The 27,296-nt window shown below is 37.7% G+C and overlaps 1 protein-coding gene and 1 non-coding gene across 2 annotated transcripts; both read right to left on the reverse strand.

The window, feature by feature from the left end:
- Window positions 1–23,268: 23,268 nt before the first annotated feature.
- On the reverse strand, window positions 23,269–23,341 carry Trnaa-agc (transfer RNA alanine (anticodon AGC)). The gene has a single exon. It is a non-coding gene; the product is annotated as a tRNA-Ala (tRNA).
- Window positions 23,342–24,200: 859 nt separating this feature from the next.
- On the reverse strand, window positions 24,201–24,674 carry LOC129235359 (protein GVQW3-like). The gene has a single exon (XM_054869170.1). The coding sequence runs from the start codon at window positions 24,672–24,674 to the stop codon at window positions 24,201–24,203; it is 474 nt and encodes a 157-aa protein (XP_054725145.1).
- Between the last annotated feature and the right edge of the window lie 2,622 nt (window positions 24,675–27,296).

The raw sequence follows: 27,296 nt of genomic DNA on the forward strand, positions 1-27,296 counted from the left end.
AATAGTACAAACAAAGAGCACACAATCCCAAAACGTGCTACAACTACTAAAAGTCTTACAAATAATCCCACAAAAATCCCTATAAAAAATAAACCGGCTACATATGCACAAATTACCAAAAATTTATTACCGAACGAACCTATTGTGCAAAATCCCCTTTCAGCTATATTAAGCAAATTAAATGAACAAAGCCAAATCTTCAAATCAATTGAAAAACGCTTGTGTGCCCTTGAACAAAACATGCAATTTTTTGACTATGAATAAAACACTAAAAATAATATTATGGAATGCCAACGGTCTAGCTAAACACCAAACAGAGCTAGAAGTTCTGCTAAACAACGACGAAATTGACGTATGCCTAATAGCTGAAACACACTTCACAAGACATTCATATTTGAATTTTAAACATTATTCCCTATACCATACTATTCACCCCAACAATTGTGCAAGAGGTGGCAGCGCCGTTCTCATAAAAAATAATATTTCCCACCACTTGGAAGACCAACTCAGCGCCGAGGAATTTCAAACAACTTCCGTTTCTGTCGAGGCCTTCGAGCAACAAATACTACTAACAGCTTTATACAGCCCACCCAGACATCAACTAAAATCTGAAGATTACGTATCTCTCATCGAAAGATACAAAGGACGTTTTATTATAGGAGGCGATTTCAACGCTAAGCACGTACATTGGGGGTCTAGGCTTACCACAACGAAAGGGCGCGAAATGTTTAAGGCCATAAGACAAAGAGGTTGCGAAATAATTTCAACTGGCAAGCCAACATATTGGCCTACAGACACTAGCAAAGTACCTGATTTGATTGACTTTTTTGTCTTCAAAAATATTCCCGCAAACCATCTTTCTATTTCCGAAGGCTTCGATCTGAACTCTGACCACTCACCGATCCTTTTAGAAGTATCAGGGAATGCGGTACTAAATAAAACATCTCCTCGTCTATTTAATAACTTCACCGACTGGCATTACTTCCAACTGCAACTACAAGCTGTAGTGGTAGACACCGGCCGTATCGTGACTGTTGATGACCTTGATGATGCCGTGCTTCAGTTCACGCAAATAATTCAAAACGCAGCTTGGAACAGTACGCCCCAGCAAGAAGTCACATCAAACAAGAAAAAATACCCATCATATATCAAGTTGCTAATAAATAAAAAACGAAAACTTAGACGTCGTTGGCAGCAAACCAGATATCCTGAGGACAAATTGAAACTCAACCAAACAACAAAACAACTACACGTTCAAATTCAGTCATTTAAAAATGATAATTTCAATCGATTTCTTAAGAGCCTCACATCTGATAAATCCACAGACTACTCTTTATGGAAGGCAGCAAAGTCATTTAACCGACCGATGAAACACATAGCACCCATCAAGATAAACGACACCCAATGGGCAAAATCCAATGAGCAAAAAGCAAATTTATTTGCAGAGAATCTTTGTAAAACCTTCTGTGCCAATGATGGATCTGAAGATATTGACATCTCGTCAAATTGGATTGAAAGCGATGTCAGCATTGAGCCAGTTAGTAACGAAGAAGTAATGAGCGAAATTTTCAAAATGAAAACGAAAAAAACGCCTGGTTTCGACCTCATAACTGCAGAAATTCTTCAGAGATTGCCCATTAATTGTGTTACTTGTCTGTCTCAATTGATTAATTTGTGTTTTTTGTTAAAATATGTTCCTATGTACTGGAAGACAGCAGAAGTAATTATGATTCTGAAAGCCGGAAAATCGCCAAATGATGTGTCTTCATACCGACCTATTTCTCTGCTACCAATGCTGTCCAAACTTTTTGAACGACTGTTACTGACTCGAATGTTGCCAATTATAGAAAACAAGAGAGTTATTCCAACGCACCAATTTGGCTTTCGGAAAAATCACTCCACTATCGACCAAGTTCACAGGGTTGTTAGAACCATAGAGTGTGCGATAGAGGAAAACAAAGTTTGCGCAGCGGTGTTCCTTGACGTCTCGCAGGCGTTTGACAAAGTTTGGCATACGGGCTTACTCCACAAACTAAAATTGATTTTGCCCAGGAATTATTGCGAAATCCTTTCTTCCTACCTTGATGGCAGATACTTTCGTGTCAGACTTGACAACGCCTATTCATCTTTGCAAAAAGCACGCGCGGGGGTACCTCAAGGAAGCATCCTAGGCCCTCTCTTGTACCTCTTGTATACGTATGACTTACCGGTTCACGAGCAACACGTTACCGCAACCTTTGCAGATGACACGGCTATCCTAGCAGTTGGAGAAGTGATAGAGACTACAACGACGAAATTGCAATCAGCGGTGAGTTCTATTGCAACATGGGCAAAAAAATGGCGTATCAAATTAAATAATTCCAAATCAGTTCACATTGTATTCGGCCTGAAAAAAACAATTTACAAGCCAGTCTACATAAACAGCGTAAATATACCGTACGTCAACGAGGCAAAATATCTTGGTATAACCCTTGATGGTAAACTGCGTTGGAAGGCGCATGTCAAGAAAAAGCGTGAAGAGCTGGAATTAAAAACAAAAAACCTTCTTTATCTTATTGGCAGACACTCTATTCTGTCAACGAACAACAAACTACTGCTATATAATCAAATACTCAAACCGGTCTGGACGTATGGCATTCAGCTATGGGGATGCTCAAGCGAATCTTGCATGACAATTATCCAACGATTCCAAAATAAAGTGTTGCGCAACATCGTCAATGCTCCATACTATGTGAGAAATCTCGACCTCCATCGCGATCTTGGTATCTTACCCATCACTGACGTGGCGAAAAAGTACGCCATGGCTCACAGACAACGTTTAAGTACACATGTCAACGCTGAAGCATTGGCTTTGCTTCAGCCAAATACTCATCGTCGGCGGCTCAAGCGTAAAACAGTTTCAGACCAGATGGGCACACAGTAGCAGCTGTACCTTATATATTTATACATTTATAATGAATTTATGAATATTGGGGCATCTTAGTTTTTTCCTTTTTAATATATATGTTCAATAAAAATTGCTCGTTAGTATCTTTATTTCGTTGTACTAGTTGTAATTTCTAAACGTTATTCTGCTTATATTTTAAGATGCGTTAATAAAAAAAATAAAAAAAATTCATAAATGACAATGTTCAATCTTCAAAATAAAAAAAAAAGTTTGAAGTTTTTTTTTATAGGCGATTCAAAACGCAAATTTTACATGGCCCACCCTATGATAAATAATTCGCGCGCACACTTCTGTTAGGTGTTTGATCGAGCTCCTCCTTCTAGTTGTCGTGCGCATCTAAACTTTTTTTTGGACCACCCTAATATCGCAAATATAATTTTTTTGTCATAAATATGGAATTGACACCCAATTTGCATAAATGAAAAGGCTTAATGATTGGTGGTTTTTTAAGGCGTTATCAACTCCGAAGTCCTAGCGCTAGCTAAGTCTTTACAATTATTTTCGCAGAAAACTAAAGCCACAAAACAATTATTAAATTCTGGCACAACAAGTTTTAAATACACCAATTTATATATAGAAAAGTTATAGCTACATAAATTTTTGGTGCAATTCAAAACAAAAATTGAAGTCATTTATAATGTCAGATGAAATCCGATCCAAAATTTATTGTGTTTTCCAAAGGACTCATTTTTTTATTATACTCGTATATGCTTCGTTGAAGACTTCTTGGGCAAAAGTTTTACAATATTTTGAGTATTTTAAGTTTTTGGAAGAAAGTTGCAAGGCTTTACTAGTATGACGATGATTATGATTATGATTATTCCCGGCCCAAATACAACATTCACTCAACTACATCATGGAGTGGTTGACGGCCATATTTAAGGCCGCTCTGAAACTGAAAAGTGTCCCATCAACATGGAAAGAGGTAAAAGTGGTCTTTATCCCTAAAGCGGGAAAAAGTTCACACACAACACCTAAGGATTTCAGGCCAATAAGCCTATCCTCCTTTCTGCTAAAGACATTAGAAAGAATTTTAGAAGAGCATATTAGGGCTAACATCAGCCCTAATAAGCTCAGCATCTCACAACATGCGTACTGTAAAGGGAAATCAACTGAAACAGCACTTAACTCACTTGTTACAGAAATCGAGAAGTCAATGTATAATAAAGAATTCACACTGGTAGCCTTCCTAGATATCGAGGGCGCATTCAACAACATCCTACCGGATACCATAATAAAGGCACTGACGGATTTCGGGATCTCTGGCGCTCTGGTTGAGTTCATCAAAAACATGCTCTTGAGCAGATTTGTGATCGCAACCCTAGGGGCCTCAGTGATCAAGAAAAAAGTTAGCAGAGGAACACCTCAAGGCGGCGTGCTGTCTCCTCTCCTATGGGTGCTGGCACTAAACTCATTGCTAAAGAGCCTAGAGGAGAGAGGACAACACGTAGTAGCATATGCGGACGATGTTGCAATGGTAGTAAGGGGGAAATTCCCCAATACACTCATAGAAGTCATGCAGGATTTACTAAATAAGGTTGAAAACTGGTCAAAAGCAAATGGGCTAAGCGTCAACCCCAATAAAACTGAACTAATCCTATTCACCAGGAAACACAAAATACCAAATATAACTCCTCCGACTCTAGGTGGAACGGCACTGTCATTTAGCGATGAGGCCCGCTACCTAGGTCTAATACTAGACCGAAAGCTAACATGGAAGGCAAATGTCGAAGATAGAGTAAAAAGGGCGACAATAGCACTATACTCTTGCAAACAGCTGATAGGACTAAGTTGGGGTCTCTCCCCATCTATCGTATACTGGCTGTACACGGCAATTGTCAGACCTATCCTAACATACGGCATATTAGTATGGTGGCCAGCTTTAGATAAATTGTACATCAAAAGAACCATGGCACACGTACAAAGAATGGCCAGTCTTTGCATCTGTGGGGCCCTCAGAACCACACCCACAGATGCACTAAATATCATGCTTAACATTTTACCAATTGAGCAGTACGGTAAGCAAACAGCTGCCAAAGCAACTCTCAGACTAAGAGAAATCGGCCTACTCAGAACGAACCGAAGAGGACACTCCTCAATTTTAGAACAATTCCCCTGCATTCCCAACACAACGGATTTCTGTAAGACCAAGGACATCAATTTTAATAAATCCTTCGTCACAGTATTTCCTTCCAAAGAGGAATGGGATAACGGGCTCATTGTTAAGATAAATGATTTAAACATCTACACAGATGGCTCAAAACTGGATAATAAAGTAGGTGGAGGGGTCTACTCCGACAAACTCGGAGTAAGCCAATCATTTCGCTTACCTGATCATTGCAGTGTATTTCAGGCGGAAGTCACTGCCATAAAAGAGGGGCTTAAAGAAATAAAAACGAGAGTATTATCCACAAATGAAATCTTCATTTACTCAGACAGTCAAGCAGCAATAAAAGCGCTGGAATCAAAAACGCACTCGTCAAAAACAGTTCTAGAATGTTTTAAACTACTAGATGACGTATCTAAGTGCTACAAGGTGCACCTTATCTGGGTACCAGGCCACAGGGACATTCCAGGAAACTGTAAGGCGGATGAACTTGCAAGAGCCGGTACAACGCTCGATCTCGAACCAGATAAGGCGCTGATACCCATACCTATAGCCACTTGTAAATTACTTATAGACAGGGAAACCATCAAAAAGGTAAATACAATCTGGCAAAACCTCACAACATGCGAACTAAGCAGACAGACATGGCCGAACTGGAATAGCGGTCGATCGAAGATCTTGCTAAGATTCAACAGGGAATCTATAAGAAAAATGATAGGTGTATTAACAGGTCATTGTTTAATAGGCAGCCACGCTAGAAGGTTAGGACTACCTTACTTCGATTTCTGTAGAAGCTGTCTAAATACAGAAGAAGAAGAAACAGTCAGACACCTTTTATGTGAGTGTGAAAGCCTAGCTAGGAGAAGGCTGCGCACCCTCAATACAGCATTTCTAACCGATGTAGCGGATATAGCGCATCTAAAACTAACGAAGCTCTGCTCGTTTATTAAAGCAACCGGATGGTTTGAAAGGGAACACGTAGAGTAAGGATAAGCTCCAGTGGTATCACAATGGACCTGCCGAAGGTCTAAGTGTGTCTCACGACAACCACCCTACCTACCTACCTACCTACTAGTATGACTTCGGACGATTGCGTCGAACCATTTACAACAAACTTGCCTTACAAAGATCGCCTTATAAAGACTATTCACATAAGCTTTCTAATATGCGATGGATTTTTCCAACTTTTTTTATCGACTCCGATATACTTGCACATACATAGTACTTACGTAATTCATATTTAGAGCGCTCAATTGAATTTGCTTAGAAATAATCTTTCTGCACTCATCCGTTATTATACTAACCATTGTTTTATTTACATACATCTAAAAGCATATCAAATTCCAATACATACACCCCATGATCAAGAATGTAAAAATCTTACCATAACCACCGGGGCACCCCAATGTTTGCTTAGGGTGAAATGAAAAAGAAAAATTAGCTACAAGCACTGCTACTTCTGCCATTCATACGTACAAATCCGACACATTTATTACATCCAACGGAAAGCAATCCGCTAAGCCGTTAGTTGAAGATGTTAGTTGATTTGCAGTCCGCCATGTCTGGGCAGTCACTTTAACGGCTGCGACCACCCGCCGCTAGGCAATGTAACGTAATAAAATAAAATTTTTTGTTCATCAGTCCCCATTCCTCACCACATATGCAACCACACATCGGGTTTTTTCGGCATTTGGTTTTACAAGCCACATTCGCAAGCGCCGCAAATGTGTTTATGGCGAAATTGCAGCACTCCCAGATTGCCCGGCAGCAATAATGCTTAGACGCTGCGTGCAATCATAACCACAGTACAATAGTGCATACATTCATACATACACACATACATACGTAGTACACTGACAAACATATATATAGTATATGATTTCTTCGTTTTTGTATTATAACTTGCCGCCAACAACCGATATCCCTTTACCCAAAACACTTTCACACATACATATATGCATATGTACAAGTGTTTGGCATGATACGAGTAATAGTGGATTTCTAAAAATCTCAGACCTTCAGTACTCTACCCATTTGACCATTTCGTTTGGCCATTTTATTTGTAAATTATATTGATGTTTGAAGGGCCAAAACTGACCGTTTGGGTCAGAAATTATGAGCTCAAATAGGGCAATGAAAATCGGATTAATGTGAAGTAGAGAGTAGAGCATGAAGAGAATGAACTAAAAGAAAAAAACATTGGGTAGTCGAAAAAGCTCTCTAGCACATTTCAGCAAAATTTAAAACAATTTTTTGGTACTTGTGAAAACTTATTCCATCAGAGCTCTATTGAATTCTATTGCATTAAGGTGTACAAGACATGGTGTATAAACAAATGGTGGATGTGCCAAAACATGCCAGCCAACCTCACACAGTTTTGTCAAGTGATCTACGAATTTCTGCAATATTCTAATCGAACTCGATGGATGCCCTTTCTATGGCTAAATTCAGGCCAATTTAAGTGAGTTACCTGCCTCAAACTTATAAATTGTTAATAGATGTGATCAGAGCCATTCGAATGGTCAGGCGGTTGTATAAGGCCATTCCAGAGGTTCATAAAATAATTTTCAGGGGATCAATAGGCATCACTTCTGTAAGTTGCTTGCTCGTGCAAGCATGTGAGCCGAGAACTTTTCTCAAAATTGAAAGAGTAATAATCGTCAATACCGTCATTGTCTGGACTTTATGACAGGTGAAGATTGTAATCTCCCATCTCAACCCTCGAAGCCACTGGCACATCATTAAAGGTGTGTGTCTTGCCATTGCCTGCCAATATAAGCCAAAACTATTCTCATTTTCCACTTCTCGGTGACTGCCTGCTGCCATCTGGGCACTTACTGACAGTAGATCACCGCATGGCGGCTGGTTCCCTTCCCATCAAATACAATCCTGATGGTCGTTCACATTTATCTCCATTTTTGACCAACTTCTGCACTGTCAAAGAACTTTTTTGAAGCGTAATATATGTAGTATTTACATTGCCAAATGGTGTGACCACATGCACAGAATATATCGATAGATTATCTCACTAAAGACAACTAGTGAAAATAGTAAGATGAACGTGTAGTGGAAGTACGTTCCAGAATAAGACAATTTGCTTCTAATGAAACACCCTATTTATTGTATAATAAATACACCTACGCATATGTATATAGAGCCGTAATCTACGTCTTGATGTGGGAGGGCTGTTCCTACACTTGCATTAGGGCGGCTGCCAATAAAAGAAATAGATTTATTGGATTTGGGGAATATTGCTTTAGCTCATTTATTTACTACACCCCTGCAAATGTACTTAATTGAAATATTGATGTAAAGCTACAATTCAAAATATAATTGTACTTATAACCAGAGCAAAACCAAGTCCCAAAAAAATAAAGCTCTTCGCGCAGTTTTGATTTGTAACTTTTAGCGAATTTATTGCATTCAAAATGAACTTGAAGTTTTTGTATTTAATATAATTCAATGCAATATACTTGAATTCAGTCAAATTAGTAGCTCTCACCCTGAGAGCATTTGCAAGTGCCAAACCTTGATGCCGACAAAATAACTTTGACAGTTAAATGAAATTTGTTTGTTAGCTAAAAACTAAGATAATGACGATTATAAAAGAGTACAGGGTCTTTCGAGTCTGAGTTTTTCTTCTAACAGAGTTATTTTTATTAGCCGTCACATTTTGATGGCATCTCTATTGGCAAATGTTAAATAAAAAATCCGCAATTTACCAAAGGGTCAATGTTTTTTAATCGAACTGGGTTCGCAGCAACTAAGCCTTTCTTCACTACCACCTGGCGAATTTTGCGCAAGAATATGGACTGTAAGCCTCACAAGCTTCAGTTCGCGCAAGACTTGAATCGACTATCATCTACATAGTCGCCTATTCTTTGGATGAAATATCCAAGCAAACCCTTATAATTTGACTCATAAATCGTCTTCTCAGGAGAAGCTCATTTTCATTTGAACGAGTATGGTAACTCCACGACAAAATGTTGAAGCTTCTTCTCGTGCTATTTTTTGGTGCGCATTGTTGTCCAGGTGTCCGAGGGTAATTTTTCTTCAAAAATGCAGCCGAAAATGTGTTTACTGTCGGCGGATCGTAGTCCGATTGCATGTCAACAATGTTTTTTGGTCATGGATATGGAGATTAATTATAGGCCTTATTAATCGACAAACACATCAATCGGTTAATAATCGAATACCATTAGTTCACAATCGAACAGTTACACTTTCGACTAAATTCTAACATAAATTTGACTATTCGAAAGGCAGTTTTCTTTCATTATTTCATAAGTTCTTCTTTTGTGAATGGCCTTCAAATGGGTTGTTAAAGACTATGTGGAATTAGTGATAGACTTGATTTCTTTTACGTCTTCGGAAATAGAAGGAAAGTTCACATACAACTACGCTTACGAAAACTCATTTTGAACGAATAGAAGTAAAACTGCTCTTGTTTAAATATGGACAATTTTTATTTAAACAAATTTTACTATTTGAATAATGGCAGTTTGTCATTAATGTAATCAAACGGTCGATGTATGCTATTCGAGTTTCAATCAATTCAAAAGCTCGAATAATAGGACAGTCGTATAACCGATTGTTGGCAGAGGTTTTATTATAGATGATATATAATTTAAACTAAATACTAATACATAGTGCGACATCCCTGAAAAAATTATTTCACAATATTCTGCCGGAGTTTGGCCATTTTAATGTCAATATCGCCCTCTTAAACGCTTTTCGGCTCATTTTTTGATATAAGATATAGTGTCTGTGAATAAACCATAAATAATTGAGACTTTAGAAGATAACATTGGCCTCAAAAGTGGAAACCCATTTATGCCTAAAAGCACTTGGATTGCAATTTCTAAGTTTCCTGTAAGGACAGTAAAATATTGGGTAGCCGAAAAAGTCTTTTCGTATTTCTAATCAAACTTCAACTCATTTTTTTTTATACTTATATTGAACATTATTAAACCAAATATGTACCATTTTGGTCGGCCACCTTTTGCCATTTTTCTTCTAGAGACATTATTCCGTCAGTGTAAAACGATTGTGGTTTCTCGGCGAAAAACTGCGACAAGTAATTTTCACAGGCTTCTCTTGAAGCCAACTTTACTCCATTAAGGGAGTTCTGCATTGACCGAAACAAATGGTAGTCCGATGGTGCAAGGTCAGGGCTATATGGTGGATGCATCAATACTTCCCAGCCAAGCTCTCCAAGTTTTTGCCGAGTCATCAAAGATGTGTGTGGCCTAGCGTTGTCCTGATGGAAGACGACGCCCTTTCTGCTGATCAGTTCTGGCCGTTTTTTTTTTTTCGATTGCTTGCTTCAATCTCATCAGTTTTTAACAGTAAAGTGTAGAATCAATCGTTCAAGCAGGCCAATCCCACCAAACACACAGCATAACCTCTCGAGACGTCAATCCTAGCTTTGCGACCATTTGTTGAGCTTCACCACCCTTGCACCATGATCTTTTTCGCACATTATTGTCGTATTTGATCCACTTTTCGTCCCCTGTTACCATTCGCTTCAGAAATGGTTCGATTTTATTTCGTTTCAGCAAAGAATCGCAGATGTTAATTCGGTCCATTAAATTTTTCACAGACAATTCATGTGGTACCCAAACATCGAGCTTTTTTTTGTAACCAGCCTTTTTTGAATGGTTCAAAACCGTTTGATGATGAATGTTTAGTGCCTTGGCGATGTCATGGCAGCTTATGTGACGGTCCTGGTCAATCTTTTCCATAATTTCATCGACTTTTTCAACGATAGGTCGACCGGAGCGAGGTGCATCTTTCACATCGAAATTTCCAGAACGGAAGCGAGCGAACCATTGTTGTGCTACACGAACTGATACAGCACCGTCTCCGTAAACTTCACAAATTTTATTGGTGGCTTGCGTGGCATTCTTCCCTTTTTTATACAAAAATTTGAAAATATAGCGAATTTCTTCATTATTTTCACTCATTTTTGAAAGCTATAACTTTTTTTCAACTTCTCCGAATTTAATTTTTTTTTGGTTAAATGAAGCTTAACACGTTGAGTGCCATGTGAGTCCAGGTTGGTCTCAGAGTGCGAAAAGACTTTCAGGCCTCGTGGTGACACTTGGTCTCGCGGTATAATGTGTGAGATTTCGGTTTGTGCTGATGCAGCTGCTTCATAGAGGCTATTAGTAGTAGTGTATTCACGCCATACTAGAGCTATTGCATTGTTTATGCTGCTTGGCCTATGGGTATGAGACCAATGTGGCATCATATGGCCTATTCAAAAATTCAAATATTCTATTGTATTATGTAAAAAAAAATCGTGGCCGGACGAACCCCATTTTTTTTGTTCTATGGTGGAACTCAACGTGTTAAAATATCACCTTTCTAACATCATATGATATGACACAATGTGATTGGTAGCACTGGAGATAGATGACTCCAACGACATCTATTGACAAAATACGAAAAGACTTTTTCGACTACCCAATATGCATGCGGCTAAAAACACGTCAAGTGTAAGCGCCTAGAAACTGCACCGTTTCAATTTTGATAAATTTGGTAAAGATACATGCCTTACCATACAGAAATATAAATTGTGCAAAAGGGAGTCAGGATTTTTTTAAGCGGGACAATGAAATATATCAAAGTTGTGGAAAATTTCTTTTATTGTGCATACGAGTATATACAAAAGCAGTGACATAAACTGTATAAATATTTTTTTAAATGTAATTCCGTAAAAAAAAAATTGTTTGCGACTATATGTATTTGCGTATGAATTACAGTATGTTTTCTTGATTAAAAGCTTTTATTATAAGTTCAAAGCAAAAACAATATACAGTTAATTTCGAGTCAATCAATCAACATTTATTCGAATCCAGTCAACTTGAAAAATTTAATTTCGAGAAAGGCGCGGTTACAGTTTTCGGTACGGTATGCATTTTTAAAGTTTCGGCAGTGGCTTGCAAGTCATCAGATCTATAGAATTTTTATTCATTTCTTTTGAAACAAAGGTATTATGGTTGCCACATATTTAATAATGTAATATTATTTTAATTTTCTTTTCAGGTAAGTTTCACTATGGATTTATCTACAAATACAATAAAAAGGATTTATGTGAGTTGAATTTGAATTAGCAACAAATTAAAAATTCTTCAAGAAATTAAATGAACCAGGAGTTTAGTAAATTCTTGGAATCTATTCTAAATAAAATCCCTTTGAAATTTAAATGTTGAAGTATTGAAAATTTCGAGACGAAGAATCAAAAGCTACATAACATAAGAACACACTTTGTAGCCTGGTGAAGAAAATTGCATTCCTTGACTTTATTTAATAGCAATAAATTTTGCGATACTTTCCGCTGCTAACCAATGTAAGTAAAAAATAAAGAAAAAATCCTCAAGAAATGTGAGTGTAGTGTGGAAGAAGAGCGAACAGCAGCAATTTAAAAATCTAAATTCTAAAGAAAGGTTTGCGTACGCCTCCAAGTGTGCGTTATGCCAGCGCATTGGAGGTGAAACGACCACAGCAACAATAATATACACAAATGTTATAATAGTAGCAGGCACTTAACCTATGACCTGCGTTGAAATTCTTACGCCACATAACTGTTGTTGCTGTTCTTGTTATATATCTGTGGGGACATGAATGTGTCACATATATATATATTAGGACGGGTCAATTTAAAAATCGCTCATTGCTCTGTGAAAATCGTGTTCTAGGGATCAAAATAAGAAACTTTGCCAAAGGATCCATACCTCTAAAACGAATTCTGATGTCCCCCAATTTGGGTCGAACTTTTTAGTTTCTTTTCTCATGTAAAGGCCAAAAATGGTGATATTTTGAAATGATTGTATGGGGAACCCCACAGGGGAGTTCCAGAGGGTGTGCAACTGGCATGGGTGGATCGGCCGTCCAAAGTTAGTGGGGGTCGGTCATACATTTGGACTCGATTGGAGCACTCTAAATGGGTCAAAGTGGGATTTTTCGTTCGACCCAAATTGGGAGACATCAGAATTCGTTTTAGAGGTATGGTTCCTTCGGCAAAGTTTCTTATTTTGATCCCTAGAATACGATTTTCACAGAGCAATGAGCGATTTTTAAATCGACCCGCCCTAATATATATATATTACTATTAACTTCTTTATTCAAATAAAAGATACAAACTTAACAAACTATAAATTTAGTAACAAAAAATTGCTTTGCGTGTTAATCGATTCAAGGTTCTGAAAACTCTGGTTTCAGTTAAGAAAAAATAATTATTCATAAAGTTCTTGCGACAAAACTGCGAAGAAGAAAACAAAAAGGAATTCGTGAGAACTTCCTTACGAATACTGATGTTGCCGCTTTGGATTGTTCAGTGTGTTCCCACGTATCCACCAGCCAGCCAGCATCTCTTGAAGTTTTAAAAGATTAATTCTTATTTTTGATTTAGAAGACCAATGTTTTGTTACGAGCACAAAAGGCTTTTGCTAGCAACCAATAGTGCATTAAAAGAGCAACATTTTGTTGCTTTTCAATTCGCGGCAAGATAAATAGGCGGTTTGTAAATTCAGAAAGGCGAAAAAGAAATGCATCTACTATGGCATGCTTTTGTACATTTTTGTTTCTGCATTTATTGCAAAGTACTCAAATACCTGCTTATTTCGTGCAAGATGAAGTGCATATAAATTCTTTTGTATTCAGCTTTTGCTCAGAGCTTTGCCTGCCTTGGCTGTTTCCTGCTGTTTATTGTGCATATGTATATAAGCAATATTTTTATTTCCTGTCCTTACTATGCTATGCTCGTATTGACAATAAACTGGGTATAACACATTTTTATATTTTATCCTTATTCTCTCGCTCCGTCGAAGTGCTTGGCTGCATTTTTTATGTCGCTCTTGAGACATTCATTGTAGCGAATTTATTGGTAACTACATTGTGTTTAATGCTCGCAGCAGCATAACTGTCGCTGTAACGCGCTTTTCATTCTTTCTATGTACAAGTACTGTAGTAAGTCTTTTCGGTTTCCAATGGCAAAATACTTTAGAATTTGTCTTCCTCCGTTTTTCCGGGTCAGTAGTTGATGCGCCGTAAGAGCCACGAGTGTTATAAAGTGTGAGCATTGGAGCTTACCTTTATTCCTATTCAACTCTTTCGATTGCTTTCTTACAGAAAAAGTGCTCAAGTGGTGGTATAATCGTTTCAAAGAAACAGATGGTGAGCAGTTTGCATTAATACAAATATTTTATTTAAAGAAAAAGGCATTCAGTGGTTGCTGAAGAAATTAGACCTTCAATTTGATAAATTTTCATACATTTTATTATATTATTAACCCTGAAAGGCTCCTAAACAAAAAATCACACTTGGTGCCATTCGAATTTGTTTTACTAAAATGTAATCTATTGTATAAAATGTTCAAGCAAGGCCACCGGCCGACGATGTCGTCTTCCAATCAAACGCATGTTATCATTCAAGTAAGAAAAGCTTTAAAAATGAAATGTATTCTAAAGCTCTTTCGCCTCTTGTGTAGACTAACTTTCACTCATAAACCAATGAAAGCTATGGAAAGTGCAAGAGCTCTGTATTAAAAACCTTCCTAAAATTTCTAATCTCTTAAATTAAAAATCAAATACGTACTTAAATTCTTTATATTATTACTAACATTGGTCTTTGTTTTTTTTTCATATCTAGTTTATTATCTTCTAAAGCTTTTCGCTATTTTAAAAAAGTCGCCTGTTTTCTCTGCCGGCATCCCTTTTATTTAGTTTTTACTTTGACGTTTTTCTTTCTTCTTCTTCTCAATTTAACAAAGCGCGCCAGTCGTTTCTTTCCCGTGCTAACCGGCGCCAGTTGGACACACCAAGGGAAGCAAGCCCTTCTCCACCTGATCTTTCCAACGCAGAGGAGGCCTTTCTCTTCCTCTGCTACCACCAGCTGGTACCGCATCGAATACTTTCAGAGCCGGAGCGTTTGTATCCATTCGGACGACATGACGCAGCCAGCGTAGCCGCTGGATGTTTATTCGCTGCGCTATGTCTATGTCGTCATAAAGCTCATACAGCTCATCGTTCAATCGCCTGCGATATTCGCCGTTGCCAACGTGCAAAGGTCCAAAAATCTTACGCAGAATCTTTCTCTCAAACACTCCAAGTGTCACTTCATCGGATGTTGTCATGATGAGAGCCTTGTAGAGTGTTAGTTTTGTTCGTCGAAAGAGGACTTTATACTACTCATTTGCCTACTTAGTCCAAAGTAGCACTTGTTGGCAAGAGAGATTCTACGTTGGATTTCAAGGCTGTCATTATTATCGGTGTTAATGCTGGTTCCTAAATATACGAAGCTTTTTACTACCTCGAAATCATAACTGAGAGCAGTGACGTGGGTGCCGATATGCGAGTGCGCCGACTGTTTGTTCGATGGCAAGAAGTACCTCGTTTTGTCCCCGTTCACCACCAGATCCATTCGCTTTGCCTGTTTATCTAGTTTGGAGAAGGCAGAACTAACACCGCGGTTGTTAAGGTCGATGATATCGATATCATCGGCATACGCCAACAATTGTACGCTCTTATAAAAAATTGTACCTCAGCGGTTAAGTTGTGCGGCTCGTACGATCCTCTCCGACATCAGGTTAAAGAAGTCACACGACAGCGAGTCACCCTGTTTAGTATCAAACGTCTCCGAGAGGTCCTTCCCAATTCTGCTGACGCTGCTGGTATTGTGCAACGTCATCTTGCATAGCCGTATTAGTTTTGCGCGGGTACCAAGTTCAGACATCGCGGCTTATAGGTAACTTCTTTTCGTATTGTGGAATGCAGCTTTGAAGTCGACGAAAAGATGGTGTGTGTCGATTCCCCTTTCATGGGTTTTTTCCAAGATTTGGCGTATTGTGAATATTTTGTCGATTGTGGATTTTCCAGGTCTAAAGTCACACTGAAAAGGTCCAATCAGTTGGTTGATGATGGGTTTCAGCCTTTCACACAATGTGCTCGCTAGAACCTTATAGGCGATATTTAGAAGACTAATCTCGCGGATTGTGCAGGCAGAGCACACTTAAGTTCCAATCGGCAGGCATTCTCTCACCCGACAATATTTTTTATAGAAGCTTATGCATGCACCTTTCCAGTTCCTCGCCGCCATGCCAGGTATTAGGATCTTCACATTCTATGTGATATGAGCAGCTATCACTATTAACAGGTTCGAGAAGTATATATATAACTGGCGCGTACACCTTTTTTGGGTATTTGGCCGAGCTCCCCCTCCTATTTTTCGTGTGCGTCTTGATGTTGTTCCACAAATGGAGGTACCTACAGTTTCAACCCGAGTCTGAACGGCAGATATTTTTTATGAGGAGCTTTTTCAAGGCAGAAATACACTCGGAGGTTTGCCATTGCCTGCCGAAGGGCGACCGCTATTAGAAAAATCTTTTTCTTAATTTTGGTGTTTGCCGAGATTCGAACCGACGTTCTCTCTGTGATTTCCGAATGGTAGTCGCGCACCAACCCATTCGGTTACGGCGGCCGAAGTGTCGAGAAGTGTCCCTCCACAATTTAAGTGTCCCTCCATAATTTAAGTATGCTCTGGATGTCCATATGTAGAAGGGCACGCAAGTGGGGAAAGTTACTGATAGCCATTCACTTGGAGGTGGCCAGGACCTTTCTACTGCGTATGGTTCAAGCGGCTCACAACTTCCGGGTTTAGCCTAAGTATCCTCAGGGTAACTTTCAAACACCCGTTCGGGAGTGAGCCAACGTGAGAAGGCGAAGCATTCCGGGATAGCTGGTTGTGTGCTGGGGTTGGGACCCGTCCAGTAAACTCATCGGAAGTAGTGTCTTGTAGGTTTGTAGGTTTGTAGATCAGTCACTCATGCCTTTACCGAAAGCCAGATGTTAGTTTTTCCCAGAGATTTTTTTACCCTGTGGACTATTCTATGAATTTGGTCTGTCGTAGAATGTTTTTCTCTGAACCCAAACTGAGTAATGATAATGGGCGATATGAGGTTGCCTCATTGGCATTTTGGAGCATTTGAAATTTTCAATTAATACACTGTTTTTAACTTTTCTCCTTAAGAAAACATTTGACACGCGAGGGATGAGTGAAATCGGCTAATAGTTTAAAAAGCATATCCTTAACTTTTTAAGCCTTCATAAATTCCACATAAGTTTTGTGAGCTATTTTTTAATTTGCTTTGCGATAAATAGACTAACTCATATAAGTGAATATAACCAATCTGCAATGTTATCGAAGACGTCACTGGTCGTCATTCTTATCGCGCTTCGATCTTTTTGCACCCACTCCAGACATTTGGTAGAGCTTTTAATAATCACTGCGAAGGCTGAGCAATGGCAGCGTGGCACCTGCCATGCAGATGTTCAGCTTTGACGAGGAAACAGAAGAGCAATCTGAGAGCGTTGTAATACAATTCGGATCTTTTTTTTTACTATTTTCTCAACTTTATTAGTACTAAAATGGCAGTTAGATACCACTTGGGCTATGAGGCACTTCCTTTCCATCATAGGCTAACCATGGCTTGATAATTTCATAGTTTTTACTGTAAATTGTTTACCACTCAACTATTTTACTATTATATTTTAATACTAAAAACTGTTGACGCGAGTGGGGTGAGGAAGCATTGCATGTACATACTACCATATACATATATATAGTACAGTGGAAAAATGTGTTACAGAAAAATGCAAATGCGTGGGGAAGCGCAACAATCACGCACAGAACAATTGCGACTATAATTAAATTCTACGGTTTTGCGCGGGAAAAGAATTCACAAAATGCGAAAAACAGCAGAGAAGGAAGAAGCAGCAAGTAATTCGAAAATGTGCAACACGACAACACTTATGTATATTTAGAAAATGCAATGTGCTTTTAAAAATTGTCTAAATATTTCAAGGCGGCAGTAAGGCAATACAAACGTTGACTTTATTGTTCTATACAAATAACTGGTTTGGCGCTGTTTGGTAGAATTCGTTTTATGTTTTGTTTTTTGTTTGGTTGTCGTTGCTGCTTTATTGTACTATGTATTTCTGAATTCATTTAAGGTTGGAATTATTGTTGTCGCTTTTCATGTATTGTATTTGTACACGAGCTGTTGCCTGCATGTTGCCACACTTACACGCCGCGATATCTGATATCATTGTTGTTGCGCACAAATATTTGTTTACAATTTGTACAAATATTCACATTGCATGGCAAAGAATTGATCAACAACAATAACACAAAATACAATACCTACCAAATCCATCTACTGAGAGCGCAGAGCGCAGGATGTGGAATTAAACAAAAAGCAAAAATGTCCGAATGCACTAAAGAAAATTGCAGTCAGCTGTTGGCTGACGTTTGTCGTTGACATTGCTGCTCTACGTACTCGTACAAATGTTTGTTGCATGTTGCAAAAATTGTGGTGACATCTGCGGCTGCATTTAAATGGCCGGCGAAACCAAAAGTAAAAGCAAACAGCTAAATGTACTGTAGCTAGTGTGCTGGGAGCTGTGCGAATTGCAAGCAACAACAATTGCCAGTTGTAATAGTACCAGTACCAAATACCGTTTTCGAGTTGCGTGTATATTCCAGTCAACCACAGAAATGACAGCAATGAATTGTCGCATAGCTGCCGCTGGGTGCTGCTGCACAACGTTTACTGCCAACAATTGCCTGCTATGCTGAATGTGTTGGCAAAGCAACAATTTTTGCTGGTGTTCTTTGTTTTTTGCGTTTTTCGCTCTTCTTTGCTTTCCTGCTGAAGCAGTTAAGTGTTTTACAACCATTCACCAATTTTCTGTTCAACCAAATAACCCCCGTCCCCTCTTTCCGCTTTCCATTTGCGCTACTCGCGCCACTCATCGCCTATCGCTGCAGCTTTGCCGCCGGGTTAGCCACTTTATCGGTCAGGGGGTGCTGCCTATTTTTCGTTTATTGCTTGACTTGCTGTATTTACTTAGTAAGTGCACATGTGTGTGAAAATGTAAATAGATATGTGTGTGTGTATGTATTTGTTTACTGACGGTAATCATCTGATTTCCCATGCGGCAAAAACAATTTTTCCCGATCTCCACTCAACATTCAATGCATTCGTTGCACTTTGTCACAATTTATTTTTGGTTGTTATTGTTGTTTCTCAATTATTTCTTTTTTTGTTGCTGCCTTCACAATTTGCTTTGTAATTTTATTTTACATGCCGCAATACAAATACATACACATGTGCATGCCATAGTAATATTTCTACCTGCCAGCTCTGCCTTAGCTGCGGCACGCCGGGTCGCATACGCAACCTCTGTCGTTTGGGACTGCTACCATTGCTGTTGACAAAGTGGCCAATAATGAAAGTTCATAAATCATGTTTGCTATTGATTTGCAGCATTGTTTGTTGTGGTTTTTGTTTTTAAACAAAGTTGTTTACCTATTAAATAATTGCTGAAATGAAATGCTGCTGTAATTGGTCCACCTAGTGCAGACATTGTATGAAGCGCACTACCAGTTTCGTTAGTCTAGTTTAATTTAAAAGTCGAATATTTACACAAGTATTGTTCAATAAAGCCACTATTATCCAAATTGTCAAAATTGTGTCTTAGGAGTAAGGAACTTTCGATACTTCAAACTATAGTAGGATTCCTTTTATACGAGTTCACGGTAAGAAAGCTATTGAGATTCACCTTAATTATTGCAGATTAAAGAGAAGACACCTTCTAAATAGACAAAAGTTAGAGCGCGAAGCCACGTTATTCAACAGCACACTTAGGCGGAAGATGAGGATCCATAGTGATGCCACATTTTGGCCAACTTTTTTCCTTAACCCATTCAGTGTCCCCGCTGATTTTCATCAGTGCCTTTAAATGTTTCTCCGCCACCTAATTTCGAGTAGTTAATGGAGTCCCGGGGTGGCAAAGATTGTTTATGGCCAATGCAGTACAATAACCGAGTGAATGAGAGTTTGATTCGTACCGCTCATAATTTTTACAGCTCCTCAGGCGTCTTTGGGCAGATATACGTTTGTCAATAAGCAGTGCCCAGTAGCGCTCCGATTACAGTATATCTTTCCTTATTTTTTCAGAGAGTACACATTTCGTGTTCGCTCCCAATTTAAATTCGCCAACTTCTGCCTTAGAAAATGGCACACTGGGCTTTCTTTAATTTTCTTTTCATCAGCTTGTGAACTAGAAAAAATCCAAAGTAACAGCTTGCAAGGGCCAGCAGATGCATACCAACGCGCTTTTTCCAGGAATAGCTTACTTGCCCATATCATTATTCATAGAAGTGCCTTCCATGCCTTTATTACCCTGAGCTGGAGTTTGTATTGCTTTGCCATCTCCTGGAGAGGTAAGTGGCGGACCAGCATTTTTTAGGAATCGAAATCAACAAAGCCCAGACATTTAGTTTTCACCTGATTGTAATTGGATATCTTCACTTGAGCCTGATTATGGTCTCAGCCTCCATTAGACACATTTAGAATTGTAGTAACCGTGGCGGTGCCTGCTGCAAGGTTAGGACTTCTCTTAAATTGAAGCCACTCCTACTATCACCTGTACGATACCGAAAAGACTGTCTTACATTTCCCATGCGAATGTCAGTGGCTAGCATTCTTAAACTGTAGATCGCTTGGGAGATATGTGTTGCGATAGATGACATGCCGATATGGCTTCACAAGAGATGACTTCAACAATTATAGCAATGCATCCAAATGGTTTGGTATATCAAGAAGGATAAAAAATACCCCAGCGAAGGAAATGGTGCAATGAGCTAATCAGCCAAACTCTTTCCAATTACAAAGCAAAGACCTACATACCAGCAATATTTGCGAATCTTGTGAATCCATTTCCAAATTTATCTCTACAAGCCCCAAAGCCACTTGATGAGGAATCAGAGAAAATTAAGTAAAGCGAAGAAAAAACGCTAAAAGAATCTTATATAATATAAAGGGTTTTCCAATCGAGAGATGATGAACGATTTTTTATGGCCGGAATTGAATGGTATTGATCTGGACAACGTTTATATTCAACAAGACGGCGCTACGTGCCACACAAGCGACGAAACCATTGACCTTTTACGGGAAAAGTTTCCGGACCGTGTTATCTCTTAAAGAGGTGATCTCAATTGGTCACCCAGATCTTGTAATTTAACACCTTGGGGTTTTTTTCTTTGGGGCCACGTGAAAGAGAAGGTCTACGCAAACAACCCAGGATCGATTCACGACCTTAAAGATAGAATTCGTGAGGCTATCGAGTACATAGGGCAGCCACTTTGCAATTCGGTTATTGAAAATTTCATGAAAAGGATATTGCCCTGTAAGCGTGGTCGTGGTGGTCATTTGCCTGATGTTATTTTCCACTGTTAACGGCATACGTTCCTCTTTATAATGAAATAAACATCCGACCATTTATATTAAAAAATTGCATTTTTCTTTGATTTATTAAAATAACACCCCTGTTTGAAAAACCCCTATACATACATATTCATATGTATGTGTTCGCATACTAGTTGATATGTATTTGTACTTTATTGCCTTTTTATCTTTAACCGTACTTCGTCAATTAAATTTTAAAATCTTTCAGCCGTTGTCCGCAATTCTCTACGCACTCATCTATCATTCACTACCATTTCAATTCAAATATTGATCGTCCATTAATTGCTATGCAATATTTCTCCGCAAATAATTTAAATGGAAATATTAAACATACAGACATGTGCAGATGCCATTGTGGGAAATACAGTCGCGCCCATATAAATTGGGGCATTACAAAATTTTAGCACAATTTTTTTAGATGTGAGCGTTCAGATACAAAAAATTTTAATTAATAGCTAATTGAAAAATTGTTATAAAATTAATATTCCATATGCAAGGTTAACCATTAAAAATGGAATAACTTGTTTCTGAAAAAAGAACATATCTCCTTCCGTAGCACCAAATTTTGCTCTTGTCACTTACCATATCTTAAAATTCGACATACTTCTGCTTCCGAAAAACCGCAATATTATATGACGTATCCATATATCTTATGAAATAAAATCTCTTAATATGTATGTACGCTAATAACCACTATTAGAGTGCTCCGATTTGCACAGAACTTTTTGCATTTTGACACTAATCTCTTCAGGAAGGTTCTTTTCGACATAAATTGCACAAAACCTACCAAATGGGCGTGATTTTAGCCAAAATATGTTCAGAAAATCATAAATTTTACTTTCAAACTACAACAAAAGTTACTCAACCGACTACTATCACTCGGCATTGATAAAATGTATCATTATTTCTTATTATCTAGTATTAAGATTTCTAAAGCAAAAGGCATTTTTTTTTAATTGCTGTTTGGGTGTATGCTCGCTGTGTGTTGAACTCCATTAGCTGAGACAAATAGAAATAAGAAGGCAAAGCATAGGTGAAAAATGTGTGCTCTCTGATTTTTATTTATTTTATTTATAATAATTTATACATACAACAAAAAGCATTTCATTATATGAATACACAAACGCAGCACTGAGCACGAGGCCTGCAGCCGATATGATTTTTTATATCTTACTTATTACTATTTTTTATTTTGTTCAGGAAGTCCGGAAGTCAGGAAAAATGATTTCATATTTGTGTTGTTGTATTGTGTTGCTCAGTACCCTCGTATATGCTAGTACTTTTAAAAGGAAGTTACCATAAGTACGGATTTTTATGTCCGCAACTGTATATCTTTAACGTTGAACAGGTTTTGTTTATTTATGGTCTTCATCCGTTTGGCTGCTACACTTAATTCCCATTTATATGTAGATATAGGTTTTCTAATCGGTAAAAATTTCGTTAATTTAACTATTTGTGCTTCAGATTAATTAATTACCTGTGTGTTCGTATACGGATCTACATAAGTAAATAGCACATTAAGTAAGTAGGTTTGCGTGTAACTGATAATTAATTATTTAAACAACCAATTTAGTTATGTGACATTTTAAAGCTCTTTAAAAAACTAAAACGATTGGAAAATTGAGAAAAATCTGAAATCATCAAATTTTTCTTTTTATTTTCCTATATAAAATATGAAACATTTTCGCATTTTTGTAATCTTGCTTTTGGATTATAATGGGTTGAAATTCTTTGCAGAAAACTCTGTTATTTAATAACTTTTTCTGTATGCCAAAGATTTAGAAAATGTCTAAAAAATATCTGATACATTTATTAGTAATTTTCATTGAAAAAACATAGAATTAGTTTATATACGAGTATAAGTACAATTTTTTTCATGGGTACAAAAAGAAAAAAATGTCTTGGAGATGCGGGGCATCGATCCCCGTACCTCTCACATGCTAAGCGAGCGCTCTACCATCTGAGCTACATCCCCGTAATTTACTGTTGGGACAAATTGGAAATATGCAAATAGAATATTGTTCAACACTGAAAAATGTATACCTTTATTTATGCGCCATGAAATCGACACTTTATTAAAATGCAATGAACGTGCATGCCTTTGACGTTGAAGTGCCAAATAATGCACAGACGTAATGTTTTCGGTGGCACTGATAGGTATATACGTACATATACCTATATATACATACATACACAATATGTTCAATAAATAACATAACTTTTCAGATGTGGAATAAAACACGTATCGTACTGTGTTTGAAAGTTATTTTTTATTCAAAACAGTATCCATTTAACTCGATACAACATTCAGAACGATCAACCAATTTCTACATGGACTTTTTTATGTCATCTAAGGTAATGTTCTTTAACACCTGTGTCAAGGCTGCTTGAATGGCTGGAATATCATCATAAAACACACCTTTCATGGCAGTTTTCAATTTAGGGAACATAAAATAGTCGCATGGTGATAGATCAGGAGAATACGGAGGGTGGTCGATGACACAAATATGTTTTTGCATCAAAAATTCACGAACATTTTTGGTTTTGTGAGGTGATCCATTATCATGGAATGAAAACAGCTGTTTCCCCTCTGGATATTCAGGTCTTACACAAACAATTCTTGACCACAAACGATGTAAAACCTGTAAATAGTATTATCCATTAATAGTTTGACCTTCTGCAATAAATTCCTTGTGTACAATACCCTTGGAATCGTAGAACGTGATCAATATTGTTTTGATTCTTGACTTCTGATAACGCAATTTCTTTGCTTTTGGCTCCCCTTCCGTCTTCCATTCTGCAGATTGACGCTTAGTTTCAGGGCCATATTTGAATCACCATGTTTCGTCACCAGTTATGATCGAATCAAGAAAATCTGGATCGTTTTCAGCTGTTGAAATGATGTCTTTGCAATGCTCTACACGACCGATTTTTTGATCTTCATTTAATTGGTGTGGAACAAAGCGTGCACAAACCAGTCTTTTACCTAAATCGTCAGTTAAAATTTTCCAAATAGTACCAGTAGATGAATTTAATTCTTCAGCCAACATTCTTACAGTGAAATTTCCGTCAACAGCAATGATTTCGCGGTCTTTTTCCATCAATTCAGCACGATTACTTGCTTCTGAACGACCAGGTCTTTCAACATCATTCAAATCTTCACTACCATTTTTAAATCCATCAAACCAATTATATACATTTGAACGAGCTAAACAAACATCACCATAAACTTTTTGCATCAATTCGTACGTCTCACTAAATGGTTTTCCAAGTTTAACACAGAATTTAATATTTGCTATTTGCTCCATTGTATTTTTACGACACAAGCACGAAACATACTGTCAATAAAAGGCGCGTAACTTTTTAACCTGCCAAACGATTTACATGAATGTACAGAACTCCTCCTCGAAACATCACCACACTGCTGTTAGAACTTTACTAGGGGAATCTAAGAACTGTTGCTGATTGGCGAACAGGAAACTACAAATTAGATACTATTTTAATAAGATAAGGCTTGCTGAAGAAACCCTTCAAAACTTACCAGCTGTTTGTAAAAAAAAAAAATCGAACTAGCCATGGTTCTAGTACACTATACACGCACAAATTCTATACTAATGGATTTTCCTGCAGGGTAGATGCAAAAGTATTTATTCGCTGCTGAAGTTCTATAATTTTATTTATTTCATTTATGTTGCCAAACGACTATTCGCTCTTAATATGTTTATAAACATTGTGGCTGCCGTTTGTTGTGTTAATGCCTATTTATTAGTACCTGGTATAAAAGCTAGCATGCGCTATCGTCAGGTTTGTGCCTTTGCTAAAAAAATTGCCGGTTTATGTTTTAGAGTGGAAATATCGTCCGTGGTGGAAGAAAAAGTTGTTGATGAGTGGTAGAGTTGGCATAGACCTGTTTCTCAGTTATTTGTTCAATTGTGGTAAATTTTTTACCCACCGCACGTCGAACTGAAGGTGCGGTCGGAAATTAGAAGGAAAGTAATTTTTCACTCAAACATGTTAAAATCCGAAATGTAGTTTGAAGTTTGGTTTTCAACTTTGCTGCAAACAATTTTACAATTTTTAAATTCCGACTGCAATTAAATTTAAAAATTACTTTTTAAAACTTTTTATTTTTCTGAAATGTGTTGTGCAATCTTCCAAATCTTGATGTGTGACTTTATTGAGGAATTGGTTTGGAATATTATTAAAAAGTTTACCAAAATATTATATTTACAAAAATATTTTTGTACTATCAAATGTTTAAATACTGTTAATTTGCACATACAAGTACATTTTTTTCTCACTGTGTTTCATAGTGTTATTTGTCAGTGAGTTACGATTACTAATGTCTTGCCCTGCATTAGTTGTTTAGAACAATAAAATTTAATAAAACGGTCCGTAAATCTCTTTCTTCTGGTCTTCTTGCCACAAGCTAGGAGTGAGTTATATTGAGACAAGCAGTGAAGTGAAATCTTGTTGGCTTTTTTTATAATTTCTTTTATATCCTAATGTTTATTTTTATTTTCAATTCCTTTGAGAGACGAAAAATTTACTATTATCATTAGAAGGTATTTAGTTGAGGAGTAATCGCATCATCTTTTGAAAACCAGCAAATTAGAGATTTGCTGGTCAAAAATCAAGACAAAAGTCGAAAGTGTTGCGAGAAAATATTGAATATGCAGTTTAAGCAATCAAACAGTAGTTGCGGAAAGTTAAGCAGCAGGTTAGCATTTGTCTATTGAAAATTACTGTCGAAACCCGTTATAGGCATAGAAAGAATTTTTGAAATTGTAAAGCTTGACAGATTTTCTTAAATCAACTTCCTGGCTGTTTGTAACGCAGCTTTAAGTAAAGAAATAATAAAAACCTCTATTTAAATAGACAAAGGCATAATAGATCATCCCCACAAAGTGCCCTTTTGGTGTCGAGCCCTTAAAAATAATTTTCAATTTGTCCTTCACCTTCGGTATATCTTCGCTATAAAGAATCTTCAATAACCCAAGTTTTTTAAAGCAGCTACAGTAGTGATTCTGCTAACTCTAGACCTTTATGTGTATTTCACAATTATCTCCGAACTTTTTGAGTGAGTGTTTAATTCAATTTGTCTCATTTGGCATTGTTTTTTTACAAACAGATCAACATTAGTTACTGTGCCGTATTTACTGAAAACACTCACAGCTTTCTAAGAGGGGTATCATATGGATACGATCACAGTTTTAGTACATAAGTTAGCACGCTTAGGGCGGCCGCCGTAGTCGAATAGATTGGTGCGGGATTACCATTCGGAATTAACAGAGAGAACGTTGGTTCGAATCTCGGTGAAACACCAAAAATTAAGAAAAACATTTTTCTAATAGCGGTCACCCCTCGGCAGGCAATGGCAAACCTACGAGTGTACTTCTGCCATGAAAAAGCTCCGCATAAAAATATCTGCCGTTCGGAGTCGTCTTGAAACTGCAGGTCCCTCTATTTGTGGAACAACATCAAGACGTACCCCACAAATAGGAGGAGGAGCTCGGCCAAACATCCAAAAAAGGGTGTACGCGCCAATTATATATATATATATACTAGGCCGGGTCGATTTGTGGGGAGGCAAAAAACTCGCCCATTGCTCTGTGAAAATCATATTCTAGGGATCAAAATAAGAAACTTTGCCGAAGGATCCATACCTCTAAAACGAATTCTGATGTCCCCCAATTTGGGTCGAACTTTTTAGTTTCTTTTCTCATGTAAAGGCCAAAAATGGTGATATTTTGAAATGATTGTATTGGGAACCCCCCAGGGGAGTTCCAGGGGGTGTGCCACTGGCATGGGTGGATCGGTCGTCCAAAGTTAGTGGGGGTCGGTCATACATTTGGACTCTATTGGAGCACTCTAAATGGGTCAAAGTGGGATTTTTCAAAATTTGCCCCTACCCAAAAGTTCGACCCAAA

This window comes from Anastrepha obliqua, chromosome 1 (assembly GCF_027943255.1).
Source record: "Anastrepha obliqua isolate idAnaObli1 chromosome 1, idAnaObli1_1.0, whole genome shotgun sequence".
NCBI classification, from domain to species: Eukaryota; Metazoa; Arthropoda; class Insecta; order Diptera; family Tephritidae; genus Anastrepha; species Anastrepha obliqua.

Bases quoted from the DNA above. Each gene is read 5' to 3' on its own strand.
- LOC129235359 (XM_054869170.1), bottom strand. From the start codon at position 24,674: ATGGAGCAAATAGCAAATATTAAATTCTGTGTTAAACTTGGAAAACCA.